The 21,733-nt window shown below is 46.9% G+C and overlaps 1 protein-coding gene across 7 annotated transcripts in view; it reads left to right on the top strand.

Annotated features, from left to right (window-relative positions):
- Positions 1-2,727: 2,727 nt before the first annotated feature.
- IQSEC3 (IQ motif and Sec7 domain ArfGEF 3) overlaps positions 2,728-21,733 on the top strand; it is a 219,305-nt gene continuing 200,299 nt past the window's right edge. For all 7 annotated transcript variants that reach the window (XM_048499195.1, XM_048499194.1, XM_048499200.1 and 4 more), the window contains exon 1: positions 2,728-3,362. In XM_048499195.1, coding sequence (XP_048355152.1) covers positions 2,860-3,362 — 503 coding nt within the window. In that variant the 5' untranslated portion in view covers positions 2,728-2,859. The remainder of the gene's footprint in view (positions 3,363-21,733) is intronic.

Here is a 21,733-nt window from a genome sequence, read left to right as displayed (position 1 = left end):
ATAAAATTATGTGTAACCTCAGCTTGTGGGTTCTGTGGGGCAGTACTTGGAATGAGTTGCAGCAACAATTTTTAAACAACAAAATGGTTTACTTTTCTTTACATATAACATATAACATCAACATTTAACGTTACAATTCAAGGTCCTGTTCAGGTTGCGTTTCAAGTCCTTCTATTTACAGTCTACTGATATTACTTGTCCAAATTCTTTCTTTGCAAGTTGGCTGGCTCCTGAGGAACTCCAAAGGGCTTGTTGATTTTGCAACATGATGAAGGTCTCAGGAGAACTTCTGTATTCAACACCGATCCACTTGGGTGTTAAGGGGCTTATAGAAATCAAGGTCGAGTCTGGTACCCTTGTCTTCAAAGAGCTCTTTCAGACCTTTATTCTGCTGCTCAGAGTCTCCACCCCCTTACTGGGTCAACCCATTCTGGGCCAACCCATTCTGGGCATGGGGGTTACATATGCATGGGGTAGAAAATGTTGACAGAGAGAAATTTTTCTCTCTTTCTCACAATACTAGAACCAGAGAGCATACATTGAAAATGCTGGGGGGAAGAATTAGGACTAATAAGAGGAAACACTTCTTCACGCAACGTGTGATTGGTGTTTGGAATATGCAAACTTGAGCTGCAACTTGACAGGAAATAAAATATTGGGGGGCACCTGCTTGCTTTCCTTGATGTCTGAATCACCCCACCTGTTGGTCAGTGACCAGTCTTCTGAGCATATGCAGAGTACTCCTTTGTAGCCCTAAATTTCCAAAGCCCATTTTCTGATCTGAATCCCCCGCTTTTACAGTGGGATAATGCTAGTAAGTAGGTCAAGTTATTTTTCACCCTGGACAGTCGACCACTGGGATGACCACTCAGGTTTCCCAAGCCAGAAAACACATCATTCAGCCTCCTTTACTCTGAGCCCTTTGCCACTAAGCAGTGGGCAGAGGATCAGGAATAAATGAAGCCGGGATGGAACCAATAAACAGGGAAGGAGATAAAATAGAGGAATAATGGAAAGCAAGGTATTCACGCGCAGGTTTCACGAATGCTTAGGTGTTCCTCAATAACTCCGTGTCCTAGGCGCTGCTCGCTTTGTGCTGCATGTTTGGAAAGGACACGAAGGCCAGTGCATTATCAACAAAGCCAGACAAAAGCCTGCCAAAATTATTCTGTACACTTTGTTGAAAATGCCAGCCTGCGAGATAAGGCGGAAATCTAGAAAATGAGTTCCTGCATTCAAGAAAAGGAAGGCAACAGGCTTTACATAAAAGAGGCTGGCACATCCCTGGGCTGTGGAGTTTCTGTGATGTAACAGCCTCTCTCTCTCTCTCCCTCCTCCCCCCCACCCAGGGTTGGAAGTCAGACTGTACCAAGGCATGTTTACAGAAGCAGCAAAGGAAGCAGCCCAGAAAGCAGGGGCCAGAGGGGCCTCCGGGCAGTTTCTTTAGCAGAAAGTGGGCAAGGGAGCACAAGAGAGGCGAGGGGGAAGGCCAAGATAGAGGAGGGAAAACCTGGCCAGAAGTTCCCTTCCCTCCCACATTACTTTCCAAGCTGCCTGGTTCCTCTAGAGCACCCCCCCCCCCACATCTCTCTCCTCACCTCCCACGGCTGCTTTCTTTTCTCTCCCACTCTCCTGCCTTCTTTTTCACCTATTTCCTTCCTCCTCTCTCCCTCTTCTGTTCCCTGCATCATCTCCTTTCACTCCCTCAGATCTTGAGCATCCCTTCCTGCCTCACCTCTACACAGTCTTTTCTCTTTCTCTCTTTCTCAGGGGCAGCCTTCTTCCATTTTTCTCTTCCCATTCTTGAGCCTTTCCCTCCCCTTTCCCCATCTTTCTTTCCCTAACTTCTTCTATCCCCAGTATGGCGCCCCCAGACCTCTTCCAACACTCTCCCTCACCTCATACTGAATTAGACCATGGGTCTTTTTCGTTATTTAAATGCTTATAATTAACTTCTGCCTTAACCTTAGTCTAGTCGTGTCACATCTCAGAAGCTAAGCAGGGTCAGCCTTGGTTAGTACTTGGATGGGAGACCTCCAAGGAAGACGACGGTTGTCCAACACAGAGGCAGGCAATGGCAAATCCACCTCTGGGGCCTCCAGAAGATGGCTGCAACTGGATAGAACTTTCCACTCTCACTCCCTACCGAGCTCCCCAGCCGGGACTCAAAGCAGCTTATGGAGCCGGTCTATCTTCTGCCACTGTATCCTCACAACAACCCTGTGAGGTAGGTTAGGCTCAGGGAGTGACTGGCTAAATAGTCTGATACTACAACCACACTGACACCAACTCAGGCCAGCCCGGTCTGGTGCTTGACGCAGACAGCTTTGATTCAGAGAAGCTTTTACTCTGGGGAACAGCCGGTCTTTCAGGAGATGCTGGACTCAACGCTCGTTCGGACTGGCAGTGGATCTCCAGGACAGATCCTTTTAGCGGGAGCCGGAACGTGACCCCCCCCCCCTTTGAACGTGAACCCCCCCCCCATCCATTTCCAACTTTCCTCCGGCTCTCCCTGGCCAAACTCCCCCCGTCCCTTCCTTCCCACGTGGTCCCTTCGGAGAGATCTGGGACGCCAGTGCATGCATTGGTTGGGAGCTGTGCATTGGTTGAGACTCATGAGGGGGGAGCTAGGGCTGGAAGGGGGCGGAGCTCCCCTAGGCCCCGCCCCGTGGCGCGCAGGCGGAGAGGCGGGCGCTGCGTGTGTCGCCCTGGCGAGTGTGTCCCTGCGAGGAGCGAGCGAGGGAAGGCAGGCAGGCAGGCGGGAAGGCAGGCGCGCGGAGGAGCCTCGCCGCCGCCTGCAGCCTGGTCGTTCCCGGCCGGCGTCCGGGCAAGGCGAGGGCGGGCGGGCGCGGCGGGGGCATGGAGAGCCTGCTGGAGAACCCGGTGCGCGCCGTGCTCTACCTGAAGGAGCTGACGGCCATCGTGCAGAACCAGCAGAGCCTCATCCACACGCAGCGCCGGCGCATCGACGAGCTGGAGCGGCGCCTGGACGAGCTGAGCCACGAGAACCGCAGCCTCCGCCAGCAGTACGCCCTCCCGGAGCCCGCCCAGCAGCAGCAGCAGCAGCCGCCCCACGGACCCCCCGCCGCCCCGCCGCCGCCGCCGCCGCCTCCCCAGCAGGAGCCGCTTCAGCACCCCCAACAGCTCCCAGCGCCCCAGCCGCCGCCGCCGCCTCCCAGCAAGCCACCTCAAGCGGGCCCCAGCGGCAGCAGCGGCAGCCGGCCGGCTCACCAGCACCCCCCTCTCGCCCCCCACCAGCACCCCCCCGAGAAGGACGGCAGGGAAAAGAGCTGCTGCCTGGCCCTCCTCCAGCACAAGCCCCCCCAGGCCATCGCCAAAGGCGTCTTGAGCCGCAGACCCGAGTAAGTCCGGGGCGAGGGGGAAGGGGGGGGGGTTTCTAGGCAGGCCAGCACTGTTTTAGGAGGGAAACCTCCTCCCACCCCCCAAAAAACCCCAACCCCATTCTCAGCACAAGGCTTCACTTTCCAGCCCATCTCCTGCCTGCCAACTCTGCAATCCAATAGCAAGAATGGGAGGGAAATCCCTTCCCTGGTGAATTCCCAATTTGGAGCTGGTGAGTGGGGGGGTCAAGGAGGCCCCAGTGCTGCCCAGCCAAAAAGGACCAGGGACTGTTTCCCCAGCTGGCTTCCCTTGACCCAACGTCCTCTGCACTTGATTTTTAAGTAGCTGCATGCTCTAGGAGCACTCTTTCTTTCCCAAAGGCATGCCTCAGTTGTGCTCGGTTCCTAGGAAGGAGGTCTGTATTGAGTTTGCTGTCATCGCAGCGGGGCGGGGGGGGGGGGCACCCAGAGTTGGCGAGGGGAGACTAACTGCCGGTCGGGTTGTGTGCTTGCATTTGGGGGCCACGTTGGCTCCATTTAGAATGTAGTAGCTGGTATTACAGGGCTAGGATTTCCCTCTCTATTAAAGATGCAGCATGAAAGCGTGGCAGATGTGTATGACACAGAGCCTGGAATGCTGTTTGGTTGCTTTTACGTTTGGCTGGGGGCTTCTAGGATGCCGGGGTAGGCAGACAAGCAGAGGAACAGAATTCGAAGGCCCGTCTCATCTTCCAGTTTCCAAAGTGGGAAAAAAGAACATTATTTGTAAAGGGTTTCCTCCCTTGACTCCTATGCCCAGGGAAGCCATGCTTTTGGCTGTTATGGGTTTTTGGGGGGCTGTGGTTTGGTAGTTTTTGCTCGTGTGGTTTTGCCCGCAACTATGGCTGGCATCTTCAGAGGCATGTCACGGTGAGATGTGTTCCTCTCTGTGGCGCACAGCCATGCTTTCTTTGTAGAAGCGGGTGGCTTGCAGGAGGTACATGCTGGTGCTGTGGATCTTGCAAAGTAGCAACTGGGTAATTGTGGGGGTTTCCCCCTGGGTTATGCTTAAACCGAGCCCTATGTGGTTAACTGCTTTGTACATACATTTAGCTAGAGATCTCTTGCACGCTTTCCCTGTATCTTCATTGCATGCATATCTGAGTGATGGAAGCTAGAGGTGTGAAGATTTCGGAGATGTGTATTAAAAAAATTGCTCATGGCTACTTCAGGGATCTCAAAACAGAGTTGTATTGTTGAATCTTCCTTAAAAGAAAGCAAGTCTCGCTAGGCACTTCAGAGAAGAGAAAAAATGTTTCTTTCTGTCTCTCTCCTTCTTTGCCATCCAGGAAGCGTCCTTTCTTCAGTCTTTGGGTAAAAATGGGAAGATTGCTAGGAATGTGGCCATCCATTCATGGCAGAGAGCTAAGAAACCATATGCCCCTTGGAAGTCTGGCCATATGCCCCTGGAAGTCTTGAGTGAGAGAATAAAATACACAATTGCAGCTGTATGCATAGATTTTAAATATATGTATTTACTAGGCAATATGTAGACTGTCACTCCTATTAATTTGTAATCCATATGTTCAGCATATCCATATGGAACTCATAGCAGTAAATATGATTCCAAGTAGAAAATAATTACGGGATCTGGCCCATATTCTCTGCAAACAGGCTGTAGGGTTTGTTCTATATATGGCAACAAATTCAAAGTGGCAGTGGGGAACTGAATGGCAAGATGCGGATCTGAATGCTATGTATGTCACAGGAGAATTTTGAATATACAGTCTTTTAAAAAAGAAAAATTAAGATATTTTCTGATTCTTGTGAGTATCTACAACGATGTCAATATTACCAACATAGTATTGGCAGGAATTTTCCTTTCATCTCATTCTAATTTCTCACGCACATCACCAGGCAGAAAGAAGAGTCAGTTTCAAAGCATGAGTCTTAATATCTCTTCCCTGTGTGAGATCCTTCCTTCCTTCCTTCCTTCCTTCCTTCCTTCCTTCCTTCCTTCCTTCCTTCCTTCCTTCCTTCCTTCCTTCCTTCCTTCCTTCCTTCCTTCCTTCCTTCCTTCCTTCCTTCCTTCCTTCCTTCCTTCCTTCCTTCCTTCCTTCCTTCCTTCCTTCCTTCCTTCCTTCCTTCCTTCCTTCCTTCCTTCCTTCCTTCCTTCCTTCCTTCCTTCCTTCCTTCCTTCCTTCCTTCCTTCCCTCCTTCCCTCCCTCCTTCCTTCCTTCCCTCCTTCCCTCCTTCCTTCCCTCCTTCCTTCCTTCCTTCCTTCCTTCCTTCCTTCCACAAATGGAGAGGGAAAAATAGCATGAATAAGCGGAGAAGCATGCAGGACACTGGGCTGGTTATTGCTGGGATCGACTATGATCCCTCGAGCTTTCTTTGCTTACCAGGACTAAAGTAGCCATCTCTTTCGTCCCTTAGCATAGCTAAAGCTAACTGTGCAAAATTGTAATGCCCAAGAGTAGTAGCAGATCTGAATTCCTTGCTTTGCCATCATTTACATATTCTTACTTGAAAATAACTTTAGTCTGGAGCCTGCTGGCTAATAATATCAGAATTTGGGTTTTCATCCACCTTTTGTGGGGGGATAGTAGTAGGGAGAAAGCTGTTTTTTTTAAAGCAGTGAACGGGCACAACGGTGTGTGGGTAGGACATCGTCACATCTTTGAAATGCCGTTTGTTTCACTGCTAGACTTTAAACCCTGAATGCTGTAGCAGTTTCTTATGGAAATGCATCTCTCATCTGACTCCAGACTCGTTTTGCTTGAATGGAATGATACTCAGGACGGAAAAATGGGCTGAGCTCTCCCAAAGAGCAGCAGGCACACACACTTTGAGAATAGCATGAGACTGTGATGTAAGCCTAGCAGGAGCTGAGGTGATATTTTTTCCAGGAGCTGAGGATGCTATCGTTCGGCATGGCAAACGCAGTCCATTTTGTAGCAAAACTGCCCAAACAAGACGACACATTTCGATACATCGATAGGTATGCATTCTCATCTCAAGGACCACTCAAAGGCCTGTCATTATTATGATCTCATTTGGGTAACCGGCCTTTTCTGAAGGCCCGTGAAGTGCAGGGCAGAGAGTGTGGTTTGACAAAGAAGATGATCTCTGGACTTTATCAGGTTGGGATTAAGCTCATCTGCTGTCTCACTGACTTTCTGATCTCTGTTCTGGTGCATCTTGTCTCCCCCTGGCAACTGAAGAGCTTGGAAATGTAGAAATCCTGGTTTAGGCTGGTCTAATGCAAGGGCCCCTCCTTAACTTTGGATCTGATCCACTAGGAAATGTTGCTGTCCTGTTCTTGCACAGCTCCCATTCCTTTCACTCACCCTAGTCAATTGTGTTTTTCTGTTGGTATCCCGCAGAACACTTAGAACCAGATTAGGTTTGAACTAGTCTGTCTTTCAATCAATCTTATTTGTTGAATACTAAATCACATTGGTTTCACTAAGATGTCCTTCCGCGTAAATTTATAAGGGATGACAGCATAGCAATGCAGCCCTTTCCGTTTGTTATGGCTCATTTTGGTTGTGATTCCAGGGCGTTGGTGTTGCAGTGCCACTACACGGCCATTGTTGGTGAAGTTTTGGCAGAGTTCTGGGCATTTCTCATCCACAACATAGTGGAACTGGTTTGTTTAGACTGAAAACCTTTCCTGCTCGTCTTTAAATTAAGACACCTTACATAGAGACTCAAACGATGCATGTAGCTTCACCCAGCACTGGCAGGGCTGCAACTAAATTGCATCACAGCCCGAAATAGAATCTGCAAACATAAAACAAAAACCCACAAATCACTAACAAATTCCTATGTGATGCAGAAAGATATCCTGATGTCTAAGAACTGTGTTGTTCCATAGGAAAAGCATTCTGAAGGGCTGGAATCGCTACTTGGAAAGTCCGCTTGTTAGCTTATGAGGAAGAGTTGGCACACAGAACAGGAACTTTGCTAAATAGCTTGAATATGTGGGAAAGATTGTCTTGAAAGAGGCATTCACAGTTGGACTTAGGGCATTTGTGCATTCAGCTTGTTAGTTCATTTATTGTAATCCATGATCAGCCAATCCCAACATAAAAGTGCAGGCGAAACACAAATAAAACATATGAGAACAATAGAAATTCTGAACCTCATTAAACTCTATTTTTGGTAATAAAGGTAAAGGCAGTCCCTAGTGCAAGCACCATCTCGATGTTTACTAGGCAGACTATATTTATGGGGTGGTTTGCCATTGCCATCCCCAGCCATCTACACTTTGCCCCCAGCAAGCTGGGTATTCATTGTACTGATCTCGGAAAGATCGAAGGCTGAGTCAACTTTGAGCCAGCTTACCTGAAACCAACTTCGGTTGGGATCGAACTCGGGTCACGAGGAGAGATTTGACTGCAGTGCTACAAGTTGTTCAATAACAAGATTGAGGCATTCGCTTCCTTATTGATTGAGCCGAAGTGCAAAATCTGGCCCCCTTCAGAGTGATTTCATTGAGGCAATCTGCAGAAAGAATGGGCATGTGACTTTTATCAGATCTGCCTAAACCTCAAATATAGAATATCCTTGTAAAACAAAGAGGGAAGTGACTCTTGTTCAACTGTTTCAACCTTGGTCAGTTGACAAAAACACACGAATTGTGGGGATAAAGGCTACCTCAATATTTGTGTTGCGTTGCAGAAGAGCTGGGGGCATCCAGCTTAGCATGTTGCGCTGCATTATCAGATTCCAGATTTGGGATATGATTTCCTCTTTTATCCCCCACTGCATTTTTAAGTCTCTGACTTCACTGGGGAAATTCCCCTCTGCAGGGTTGAAGGTGGTCCGTGATTATCCCCAGCAGATTCTCTTTTAGCTCCGGTGGGTTTCTTTTAGCTTAGAGACTCGCAGCTATCCTGCCGATGAATATATCGCAGCAGCCTCTCAGTACTGCATTTAAGGAGGAAAAGGACACATGGAGCAGAGATGCTGAGGTTTGATTCCCTTCATCTCCAGCCTAGTTCTGCTCGCCAAGATCTTGAGTGCTTCCTAATCCAGGCATTTTTGTTTTGCACGATAGCATTGGGTGTTTATGTGGCATTGAAAAGAGCCACACGAGCAGAAGTCAAGGCAAGCAAAGGAGTTTACAAGTCAACATTAATTGGGACGGTAGGGAAAAGGAAGGTGGGGTTGAGGAAAGAAACAGTGAGTACGGCAAGGCGGAGTTAAACGTAAGCAAATGCTGATTGATGTGTTGAAGGCCAATGTTATGCCTTTTCTCAGAAGCCAAGAGAAAAGAGGGGATGTTTTTTCTCCTTCTCCCGTGAAACTGATAGAGACAAAAAAGACGAAGTTTTTTTCACACCACACATCATTAACAAGTGGGAGTTTACAGCTGTAGATATTTTATTTTTATTTTATTAGAGTTATACCCTGTCCCTCCCCAATCAAGGTTGGGCTCTTGGGGCTGCTAACAATACAAAAAATGTCAGTAATTAAATACAGAAAGTAACTTAAAACCCCATCAGTCAATTTTCCCCATCTGGCACTACAATTATTACGTTAAGATTCTAGTTCCCAGGGTGACCACCCTAGGAGGAAGGAACACAATAGTAAAGCTGGAAACCAAAACCTAATGGGACTCTGCACACCAAAGGGAGGCACAGTGATATCCTTCCCTCCAATTCTACCCACTGTCCCTGATCACAGAGAGATGAGGTTAGTCATTGCAAGACTGTCCCATTCAAGAGTCAGTGAAGTGGTGCGTCAACAGGTCATGGTCAATCGTGTTCAGTCATCGACTATGAGATCTAATAATAACAGCAGCGTTGAGCTGCCTCAATCCAGTTATCTACAGAGATTCTTTGTGAGGGTGACCAGAGCAGTCTCGATCCCATGATCAGGCTGGAATCTGGATTGAAACAGATCCAGGGCCAAGGTATCTTCCAGAAGAACCTGGAGCTGTTCCACCCCCACTCTGTCAACTACCTTACCCAGGGATCCAAGGATGGGTTTTTTTTCAAGAGTGGTCTCACCACTGCCTCCTTCAGCCTCTCTGGAAAGACCAATGAGGGATAGATTGAAAATGTCCACTAGAGGGTCTTGAATCCCATCACGACTGGTTTTAACCAGCCATGATGGTTACGGATCTAAGAGGCAAGTAGGTATCACAGCAACCAGGATTCTGCCGGTATCTGCCTGGAAGAGTTGACTGTATCAGTCCAATATAGAACCTGAAGATGGTCAAAGGGCCTCCGTTATTTGCTTATTGTATCAATATTGATGGAAAGGTCTTGGCGAAGCAACAGGACCTAATTACCCTAAACAATTGTGCTGGTTGTGAGCTGGTGGATGCAGTGGAGCTCTCAAAAATCCCTTTTTGTGGCCCTCACTGCCACCTCGTAGGATGTCATAAACATTCTATAAGATGCTCTTTCAGCTTTGTCGTGACAATGCTGCCAAACTCTCTCCAGTCATGTAAGCTCCTGCTTCATCATGTGTGGTTTCCTGGTATATCAACGTGCTAGGTTGTTGCAGGGACAAAGAGGATGTCGGGGAGCCATCTCATAAAGATGACTATTACAGTCTTCTACCGGCACATCTAATGAGTCACTGGGGTGTATTGGATCACACAAAGCATTCTGGAAGCCAGTTGGCTCCAGAAGTCTCCATGGGCAAGCAGAAATCAGCTATGCAGGGAGGACCTGGGAAACCCACGTGGGCCTTCAGGGCAAAGTGATCTGACCATGGCACCCTGTCAACAGTAGTCAAATTTACATCCACTTCCATACCAAAGATCCAATCCAGTGTGTGGTCAGCTTGATGTGTAGGACCTGATATAACCATGGAGAGTCCCAACGCTGCCATGGAAGATGCTAGGTTCAAAACCTGCTGTGAGGAGCCCACAGCTGCATAGTGATGGGCCCCACCTCAGATAGCTTTAAACAGGGATTAGAGAAAGTGGGTCCATCAGCCATGATGTTGTAAAGCAGCAAACATCTGAATATTGGTTACAGTGGTGGCGAACCTATGGCACTCCAGATGTTCAAGGACTACAATTCCCACCAGCCCCGGCCAGCATGGCCAGCATGGCAGGGGTTGATGGGAATTGTAGTCCATGAACATCTGGAGTACCATAGGTTCGCCATCACAGGGTTATCTGATGGGATTACAGCTGTGGAGATATATTGCTCTGCATGTGAGCTTCCATGCCCTACACCTGTGGCCAGAGGGATGGATGGATGGAGGGAGAGTCCTTCCCCACCCACCCCATTTGGAACACCTGTGGAGGGGGGGCTGGCTGCTATATAAGACCTCAGCAGCAGCCCAAGGCAGCGGCACAAGGGCACTGCCTGTTGTGGGCCCGTTTGGGGACTTGTTTTTTTCTGAGGAAATCGATCCTGAGGTTCGGGGTTTTTAAATGGGGCTGGGGATCCATTCTGACCTCATTCCTATCCCCAGATATGAGGGCTGTGGGCAAGGGTTTTTCCCTGCTTCATCATTGGCACTGGTGAACGCCAGGTCCATCAACAGTAAGATCAGTGTCCTCAGGGGTTAACTCGAGGACCAGTAGATGGACCTGGCGTGCATCATGGACATCTGGGCTAAGGCGAGCAAGACAGTTGTTCTGAGTGCACTCCCCCCCCAGGTTTTGCATGCCATCACCCATGCCAAACACAGGGCCGGGGGTGGGGTGGGGTGGCAGTCTTCATCCGTAATTTTATTCTCTTTCAGGCAATTCCTGCACCATCAATCTCCGGGATAGAGTGTGTTGGTCTGATGTAGGGGAGGCTGGCATAACAGTTGCCTAGCGCACCTTCTGGTGTACCAGTTGCCTAGCGCACCAGCAGGCAGTCTGTCCCAGCTGCTGGAGGCCGTCTCGAGGTGGGTGTTATGGTTCCCCAGACTTAATGTCCTGGTGGACTTCAGTGTCCATGCGGACTTGTGCCATACGGCTGTGCATCTAGTGTCATCCATGGTGACACTAGGCCTCTCTCTTGTCAACACTGGCCCCACACATCAGGCAGTTCACACCCTGGATTTGATTTTTGGGGTAGGAATAGATATGATCGTATCCTCTATTAGTAGGTTGCAGTGTTCCAACCATTTTGGGTTCGGGTGGAGCTACCATCCTACCCCAGTCTAGGCAACGAGCAGATTTTAGCTCGCCTGCGGAGACCTATGGATCTACTTGGTTTCCAGAACGTTCTGCAAGACTCTACACCAACTGGCATCCTTGATGAGCAAGTCGATGACATCGAGTTAATTGCTCCCCGCTGTCCTCTGCGCTGTCATCCCCGGCGTGCTCCCTGGTATACAGAGGAGCTGCATACCAGGAAACAAAAGCTCAGACGACTTGAGAGAGTTTGGAGGAAAAATTGCCATGAGGCGTCGAGAACACCTTATAGGACGCTTATGAAAGCCTTTGAGTTGGCGATAAAGGAGGCAAGAAAGGTTACTTCGCCTTCTCTATTGCATCTGCATCCTCTTGCCCAGCACAATTGTTTCATATAATTTTGTCATTAACGTCCCTAAATGCGGGCTCAAAACATAAGGATTTGGCCATAAGCTGTGAGGTATGTTCGAGCTTTTTCACAGATAAAATCTCCATGCTCCACTGAGATCTTCCTGCCACAATTGATACAAATATCAAACTAGAGGCCCCTTGGCTGTCTTCGAGTTCAATCCTGAAACATTTCTCTCGATGTAGACAGGGTCGTAGCTGCTGTTAGTCCTATCACCAGTCCTCTGGATCTGTGCCCCTCTTGGCTCATAAAGGCCACTCTAAAGAGGCTACGAGGCCACCTGTTGGATGTCCTCAATCTTTCCCTTGAGCAATGACAGTTCCCAGGTCGGCTGAAGGAGATGGTGGTTCGTCCACTCTTGAAAAGACCATCTTTGGATCCTAGTGACCTGACCAATTACTGGCCAGTTTCGAATCTTTCGTTTCTGGGCAAGGTAATTGAGAGACTGGTGTTGGAGCAGCTACAGGCTTTCCTGAATGACAGATTGGTGCTGGGTTCCTTCCAGTCTGACTTCCATGCTGGGCTTGGGACAGAGACTGTGCTGGTTGCCGTCACAGACGAACTCTGCTTACAGCTTGACCAAGGCGGGTCAGTGCTGCTGGTATTATTAAATCTTACCGCAGCATTTGACATGGTCAGTCATGATCTTTTGACCCACCGCCTCGCTGATGCGGGGAGTCAGGGCCCAGTTTTATGCTGGTTGGCCTGTTTCTCTGTGGTCGGGGACAGCAGGAGCTGTGCGGGGGTAGGACCTCCTGACGGAGTCCTATCATATGCAGGGTATTGCAGGGAACTCTCTTGTTTAGATAGATTTAGGACTAATAAAAGGAAACACTTCCTCATGCAACGTGTGATTGGTGTTTGGAATATGCTGCCACAGGAGGTGGTGATGGCCACTCACCTGGATAGCTTTAAAAAGGGGCTTGGACAGATTTATGGAAGAGAAGTTGATCTATGGCTACCAATCTTGATCCTCCTTGATCTCAGATTGCAAATGCCTTAGCAGACCAGGTGCTCAGGAGCAGCAGCAGCAGCAGAAGGCCATTGCTTTCACCTCCTGCATGTGAGCTCCCAAAGTCACCTGGTGGGCCACTTGAGTAGCAGAGTGCTGGACTAGATGGACTCTGGTCTGATCCAGCAGGCTAGTTCTTATGTTCTTATGTTCTTAGATTAAAAGACTATACTCCGGTATTAAAATTTCTAAAACCGGTGGTGATATCAAAATTAATGGGGGTATTGGTCACAGCATGGAAAGAGGAGGGAGAAAAAGAAAGGCCAAATTATTACGGAGATCCATTTCAGATTTTACCTTGGCCTCAACCATAGTCCTGGTGGAACAAATCCATCTTGTAGGCCTTGCGGAATTGCACTAGGTGTCACAAGGCCCTGGTCTTCTCGGATGGAGCATTCCACCAGGCTGGGGCTAGAGCTGAAAATGCCCTTGCTCTGACCAAATTGTCAGGGATCACCAGTAAATTCCTATTTGCAGAGAGAGAGGGAGAGAGTGCCTTAGGTGGCGTCTGGAATGCTTTTCTTTTTCCTCTTTCTTTGGCTTACCATACACGTCTTTTTGTCCATTGCAGAAAACAAGATGGTGGACTAGAAAGACCTTTAGGTCTGAAGGACCGGGGCTGTTCCTATATTCTTAACACCCAACATCTTAGCAGAAACAAACTTTGACTGCCTTTGCATGTATTCAATTCCCTGTTAACGTTTGCTTAAATCTCTTTTTTACCTTTCCCCCACTGTATAAATATAGATTGACCCCCCCCCCCGGCTTGGTAATTTGTAGATAGCTACATTTTCATAATGATCCTCTTCCCAGACATTTCCCCTAAATGGCAAAAGAAAGCAACTGTTCCCTATCCATCTAGAGCAGGGGTAGGGAACCTTTAACACTCAAAGAGCCATTTGGACCCATTTTCCATGGAAAAAGAAACACTTGGAGCCGCAAATAATTTTTGACATTTAAAATAAAGATAACACTGTATATATTGGGGGTTTTTTACCTTTTACTCGGCTCATTCTGAGAAGCGCATGGATGCGTCTGCCCTGCAGACAAGGATGGGGCCAGCAGCTTTGACTCACTGGCCGCCAGGAAAGCGCCCACCCCGCTCCAACGGGGCGGGCGAGAGGGGAAGCCCGCGCAGCGCAGTCTGTGTCAGCTCGCTGGCATCAGGCGCCTACTCTGCCATTCGCAGGGCGGACAAGGATGAAGCTGGCAGCTCGGCCTCACCGGCCGCCAGGAAAGCACCCACCCCGCTTCAACGGGGAGGGCGAGAGGGGAAGCCTGCGGCGCAGCCCAGCTGGCCGTGGGCAGTTGGTGCGCCTGCCCTGCTGCCTGCAGGGCGGGCAAGGATGGGGCCGGCAGCTCGGCTCGTGGAGCCACAGTACAAGGGCAGAAGAGCCACATGCGGCTCTCGAGCCGCAGGTTCCCTACCCCTGGTATAGAGCCTGTATTTGGTTTTTCTCAGTCAAGGGAGAGATTGTTTTGTATGGAGGATTGTTAATTGCCGCTGCCGCTTATGAAGTGGGTGAAAGCAAATGCAGATCTGACTGACAAAATTGTTGGGGGGGGGGGGGAAGCATATGGTGATTTTGCAAAGGGGCCTGAGCCTGTGAGTGGTTCTTTCGTCTCTTTTGGTATTGTGTGAGGAACTCACAAAGCTTTGGTAGCTAACCACCCCCGCTCCCCCAAAGGCAGAAGTGAAAAAAAAAATAAGGTCATTTGTTCGGGAATCTTTGGTTTCCTCCTCTCTTTCCTCTCCATTGTAATGTTTGTCAAATTAGCATCTAGCAGAAACTGGCAGAGAAAACCACCTTGATTGGGCAACTCCTTGCTGTAAGCCTCGAATTATTCCCGAACGCGCACGGAGTACCGTTTCTGCCCCCGCACTGTTTCTCAGAATACTAAGCAACCGTTTCTTTCCCCCTTTCCTCCCATCGTTGTTGCTCTTCCTTAAGACCCTTTTAAGATGCAATTAGAGCATGGAAGAATTAAACTCCTTAACCTGAATGCGCCTTTAAGATTTTGAGGCCGCGTTTCTCTCAGTGGGCTCCCCTGCTGAAGTGAAGGCCCAGAGGGCACCTTCCTGGTCGACGGGAGGCCCGACCGGAATAAAGAATAAGACTCGAATAATTAACAACACATTGCTTGTGGCTGGCCTGTGAAAGCTGATGTTAAGTGTTCCAGGGCAGCGTGTTTAACACGGATCAGGCGTTGTTCATTTGAATTATTCAATCGTGCCCTTTTCTGGCCCAAATAATCATTCAGGATGAGGAATGCTGACGGCTGGGCTGGAAACCTTGTCTCAAGCTTGAGCTGTTGCGTTCGCGTGAAAGGGACGTTGTTCCAACATTGCAGGATAAGACAGGTACGACGCTAGTGCTAATACAGATGTTAATGGCAAAAAAAACAAACTAGGAGACAATGTGAAGTTTTTCAGCTGTGTTAATGAATTGATGATGTGACGAATTTAAACGGGCAGTCCTACACTGGGATCTTTGCTGCAGACGCCTGCTTCTCCTGTAGTTCTCGTGGGTTGCTAATAGGAGAAGCTTTGCTGTGTTGCTAGGGTGGTCCCGGACAGTTGCAGGGCAAGAAAAGATGAACTCCTCATGTGCCCTCCTCGAAGAAGAAGAAGAAGAAGAAGAAGAAGAAGAAGAAGAAGAAGAAGAAGAAGAAGAAGAAGAAGACGAAGAAGAGTTTGGATTTCTATCCCCCCTTTCTCTCCTTCAGGAGACTCAAAGGGGCTGACAATCTCCTTGCCCTTCCCCCCTCACAACAAACACCCTGTGAGGTAGGTGGGGCTGAGAGAGCTCCGAGAAGCTGTGACTAGCCCAAGGTCACCCAGCTGGCATGTGTGGGAGTGTGCAGGCTAATCTGAATTCCCCAGATAAGCCTTCACAGCTCAGGCGGCAGAGCTGGGAATCAAACCTGGTTCCTCCAGATTAGATACACGAGCTCTTAACCTCCTACGCCACTGCTGCTCCTAACAATTGATAGTATGATGAAATTTTTAAAAAGGTTCTGTGTCCTTATAGTGCAGTTCTCGACGCCAAGGAATCTTCAACTGTGTTCAAATAACCGGCAAGTGTTTTACAGTTGTTGACCTGTCTATTTATTGACTTCATTTCTAGTCTGCTTTTCTTTTTTTGAGACTCAAGGTGGAGTACAGCACTAGAACGAATTACGAAACTACTGTGAAGTTCAATGAGGCAGCATTAGGCAATCAATAAGCAATGCAAGAATAATAGAAAATAATAAAATTTTCATAGGCATTAAATGTTTATTGTATACAAATGCCCTTCTGAACGATTCTTTAGCACTACAAGTGACCTGGATAGCCGAAGCTAGCCTGAGCTCATTAGATCTTGGAAGCTGAGCAGGGGCACTCCTGGCTAGTCTTTGAATGGGAGCCCACCTAGGAAGTTCAGGTTGCTTCGCAGAACATCTCTTGCCTTGAAACCCCTGTGAGGTGTCACAGGAAGTTAGCTGCAACCTGATGGCACTTCATGCACACAAGCGATTAGTGTGCCTACCTTCTTTATGGTCTGGCACCTTGCATTCCCCCAGATATGGCTTTCTTGGTCCTTAAGATTTTGCACAGAAAATCTCAGAGCAGTAGCCTTTGCACTTTACATTTTGCTACATTGAGATTGCGAATGCCTTAGCAGACCAGTGCTCAGGAGCAGCAGCAGCAGCAGAAGGCCATTGCTTTCACACCCTGCATGTGAGATCCCAAAGGCACCTGGTGGGCCACTGCGAGTAGCAGAGTGCTGGACTAGATGGACTCTGGTGTGATCCAGAAGGCTCTTTCTTATGTTCTTATGTTCCAAAGCAAGTATTTTCAGCAGTGGGCCCCAAACTGTGGAATCTGCTACCTGGCGAGTTGCACTGGAGTGGATCCTACTACAACCCCAAATCTTTCTCTAGCATAAGGAGGCTTTCTCCAGTGGCTCTTCCATTGGAGGAAAAGAACTTCAGTCAGAAGAGATCTTCTTAGGCTGGATTGGAGGAAGGCTCCTTAAAGAATGCACGGCTGAATCCACTCCAGCAAATCCAAGAGTGTGGCTGCTTTTAAGTAAACTGTGAAGAATCTCTGTTTTAAACAGGTTTTATGTAATCATTGTACCTTGTTTTTATTTAAGGCCTTGCGCGGCCTGGGGACAGCCTTTCTGTACCCTCACGGAGAACCCTGCTCTGGCCCCATATGTCCCATCACGGGTCGGGTCCCCTGCCATCTCTCTGGAGGCCAATCTATTTCTGAAAGTGATCCCCGCCCCCTCTATGATGCGGCTGGCCTCCACCAGGGCCAGGCCTTTTATGGCCCTGGCCCCTGCCTGGTGGAATGCTCTCCCTCCAGTTGTCCGGGCCCTCTGTGGGACTTTAATGAGTTCACGCGAGGGCCTGTAAGACTGAGCCTATTCCCAACCGGGCCTTCGGGGAGACCAGGCTGGCTGGGATGTGGGTGCCCGAAACAAACATTCTGAGAAACACTCTAAGACCCACTGTCCTTCTCTTAAGAGGAGTTTTAATAGTCGGATGCCATCTATTTTAAACTTAAATTGGTTTTGATAACTGAATGCTGCATTTTAAGTCTTAACTTAACTTTTATTTTGTTTTATTGTTTGCTTGTTAGTGTTGTGCACCGCCCTGAGCCCTCCGGGGGAGGGCGGTATAAAAATGCAATAATAAATAAATAAATAAATAAATAAATAAATAAATAAATAAATAAATAAATAAATAAATAAAAATAAAAATAAAAATTGATACCTGTGTAGTCCGAGTAGTGTGTTCTCTGATGAACTTCTGATGCTCTAATAGTCCTAAAAACTATTTGTGCTGAAAAATTGGCTTTATTGTTAATTTTTCTTTTATTTGTTTTACTTAATTAATATTATTGCTGTTTTTGCTGTTATCACTAACTTCATTTATAGCCTTACTTCCACACTGAGAGCCAAGGCAGATTAGGAGACATGATTAAAAAGAATTCCAAGAAATGGGAAAAGTCTAATAAGGCCAGGATTGAAGAATAGGAAAGCAACTCAAGCAAAAAACAGCAGTCCCAGTAGGCAAAAGATGGTCAAAGGCCACAAAACTGACTAAAGTTTAACATATACTGAAGAAAGGTTTATACAGCTAGAAAACATTGAATAGCTCTGACTAGGTGAGTGCAATTGCTGTAGCATTGCAATATGCTATAACACTACCCCTTATAGAAGCAGCCTCTGAAGTCAACCCATTATAGTCCAGCTCTGACCCTTTATAGGAATGCTTTCCTGAGCAACTCTCTTTTACATAGTCTGAAAAATGATAGACGCATTTTGGTAGAAGAGCAAAAGGATAGCATAGTGTTTAACTAGCCCATGGTCACACAGCAAGCAAAGACTGGGCAACTGGTGTAGTGTAGTGGTTAAGATCATGAGCTGTGTTCTCAAATGTTCCCAGTTCAAATGTTGCCTTTGTCATAAACTCACTCAGTGACTTTCAGCCTCACTTTCTTTGGCTCACCCTTCCACTTCATTGCATTTTCAAGATAGTAACACTGATCGACCTTTCAGGTATGCTGAAAAGATTATAAACGGATAATGTGTGCAAAGCACCTTGAACACTGCAAGTACTACACAAATGCTAAAGCCATTGTTGTTACAGCACAAGACTCACAAACTCTGGTCATGTAGTTTTGGCAATGCAATCCAAGCATGATTAGATTCTCCTAAGCCCACTGACTTCAGTGGATATGTAAGGGTGTAACTCTGTTTAGGATTGCATTGCAAGAAACCTGTAATCTGTTGCTGTGTCAATTGTATGCAGGTAGAGACATGAACAGGTAGGTTGATAATTTATTTATTAATTATTTATTTTTTATCAGTTTTTTATACTGCCCCTCCCCTGAAGGGCTCTGGGCGGTGTACAACAAAATTAAGACAACATTGATGAAACATATAAGCAACACAATCACATGTAATATCAGCTCTGCTGAGCATAACATTAAAACTCCATAAAACAGTGTATCATACAAAATATATATTGGCGTCCAGCTTAAAATCTTAATAAAAACCCTCCCAGGAAAAAAGGAAAGAAAGTGGGGCACCCTAGATGTTAAGAGGCCCAAAGGAGAAAATTTAACTCAAGACAATCTGTCAACCACAAAAATATTCATCCTTTATTGCCAATAGAGACTAGTTCAGGAAAATATAATTATCTTATTTATTTTGGATTAAAAGTAACTCATCCATTTGGAAACAAAATCCAGTTCTGATGATTCACAGATGTGTTCATGCAATAGAAGTGGGCACAGTTTCATTGGTAATTTCCACCTTCATGTGCAGCATTTCCATGGGAATGCAGCTTTGCATATTCTTTAATTTCATGCAGATATCTTTGTGACAGAAAAAGCTAGACGCTAATCTCACCCCTTCCACAGACTGTTTCTAGCCTGGCTTATCTTGAGCCAGAGTTTCTCTCTTCCCACAGAACAACCAAGCCAAGCTTGCATGGCGGAGGCAAATTGAATAATCACCAAAGCTGTGAGGGGGCAGCCGGTGTCTTGATATAGACAAAGCGGAAAATACAGCTCACTTGGGAGAGTGACAGGCATAGAGGATGCAAAATGTGAAAACTTGAGGTTCTGGGCTGGTTCTGTACTCCTGAAGAGGAATAGCCCCTCATGAAATTGTCTGGATGTGGTCACTAAACATAGCTGAGATAACCAAAGCCAGACCAGAAATCTGGCTCTGACTGAAGTAATCTAGGATATTCAATCTTGTACCATCGCTAGCTACATAAACTCCAAGGTCTGGTGGTGGGACATTGACTGGCAGGCCTTGCAGGTGGTTGCTGACTTTCTGGGTGGGCAGGTTAGATTTGGGTCTAAGTAGCCAGGCCCTGGTCCAACTGTGAAACCAAGTAGGCCAATGGTTAGAGCTCACTTGGCGTGGTGTGGTTATTGATCTAATGCAGCATTGCCATGCAGAAACTGTTATCTTCTAAGCATGATGGCCACCTGTTCAGACAGCAGAAGTAACTCTAGAAGGGTCTATTACACAAGGGCCTAGTTCTTTAAAGACTGGGGTTGTTACCTGTGGGGGTTAGGCTGTTCTTTCCCTTTAGCAACTCCCTTATATTCTCACCACAGCCATCCAAATAGGTTCTGGCAGGATCTCAGAGAGGATACAGGCCGCTTGGGACTGACTATGTGCTACACATAAATACCCATAATGAAGCCTCTACAGGTTTTTAATAGCCTAACCCCCACAGGTGATTTTGTGCCCTGGGAGTGGAAGAGAGTTGAAATCTTAACTCTTTCACTGCCAGCCAGGGCTTCTGATCACAACTAATCTTCTCTTCACCTGCACAAATTGAACATTTAAATGTACATTGAAAAGGGGTAGTTACGTTAGTCTGTTACCGAAGCAAACATTTATTGGCATAAATAACAATTAAATAAATACAGCAGTAGTAAAAACTGATTAAAATGTAGATACACAAAACAGGAAATAAAATGTAGAGTAAAAAAAAGAAGAAATCTACTGGCTTTTAATGATTTCCAGGAGAAAGTCTTCCACTATCATGCAGAAAGAAGGATCAGGATTGTCCAGCAAGTAGTGTAAATCGGGGAGATTGGGTGAGCGTAAAGGAGTAAGATTCACATACTTGGATCTGATTTCCTTAAATATGGGACAGCGTAATAATTGGTGGGCCAGAGATTCAAATGAGTCAGCATTACACAGGCACAATCTATTAGACTTTTCTTGCTTGTTGAATCTGCCATGTAGCAAAGCAGGAGGCGTAACATTAAACCTGGCGAGCATCATGGCTCTCCTTTGAACAAGGTTATATTGAAATGAATGTTGCTCGCCTTTAAGGTGGCACTGGGCTTTGGATTTATTCTCCAAATGTACAGTTATTTAAAGAAAAATGAACTTGGAGTCTGGCAGGGTGAAGAGTTCCTGGGAGAGGGCAGATGAGCAATGAAAAGAAGTCCAACAGGGAAAGGGTTCATTTAAGCCTCTTTAGGTCGCTTTGTGTTTTTAAAAAAATAAAAAAACAGGCAAATGCATGTCACGTGCATTTTGTTTCTCAGCCTGGGACATTGCACATTTTTTTCCCTTTACGCTTTAATCCAGGAGGAAATTGAAAGGGGTGGAGAGTGAAATGTCTTTTGCTAAAGCCAGTCTGCTTTTTTGCTTTAATCCAAGAAACACAACTGTGTTTGTTTCAAAGAGGCTGCATTTAAAGAGGTGTTATTCTTGGTACTTTTAAAATAACACCACCAAGCATTAGTTCATTATGCAATGGAATTTCTTGGAGATAATGGAATATCTCTCTCTCTCTCTCTCTCTGTGTGTGTGTGTGTGTGTGTGTGTGTGTGTGTCTGTGTGTCACACACACGCACACGCACACGCACATGCACACGCACAACTCCCACTATTTTCAGTAGGCACTAAAATTAGAGTAAATATTATGGATTATTAGTCATGCTTTAAAAAAAGTTTACTATATTCAGTGCACAACAATGAACAAAAACAATTAATTATCTTGAATTTTCAGAATGTCCAGTGATTTAATATGATCACTGACCATCATGTTGGGAATAAAACAATGCAGGACTGATTTTCTTCTATGGTTGTCCTTGGGTTCATTAACAACACTGGAGGCCTTATCTTCAGGACTCACCCAGGGACGTTCACTGTAACGAATGGTAGCCATTCAAGTTCCTCAATTGGCATATTTATCTGTATCCTGGATTTGTTTACTAGCTTTGTGATTCTAATTGTGGCATCCAGACTGAAAAGACTTCCATGCAAAAGTACAGGCTCAGCCAGTGACCTAATTTTAAGAAGATTTCAGGAATTAGAAATCTGAAAGTGGGCAGTGTGCTTAGTATAGAGTTTCAG

This window comes from Sphaerodactylus townsendi, linkage group LG06, assembly GCF_021028975.2.
Source record: "Sphaerodactylus townsendi isolate TG3544 linkage group LG06, MPM_Stown_v2.3, whole genome shotgun sequence".
NCBI classification, from domain to species: Eukaryota; Metazoa; Chordata; class Lepidosauria; order Squamata; family Sphaerodactylidae; genus Sphaerodactylus; species Sphaerodactylus townsendi.
This window is presented reverse-complemented; position numbering and strand designations above follow the sequence as displayed.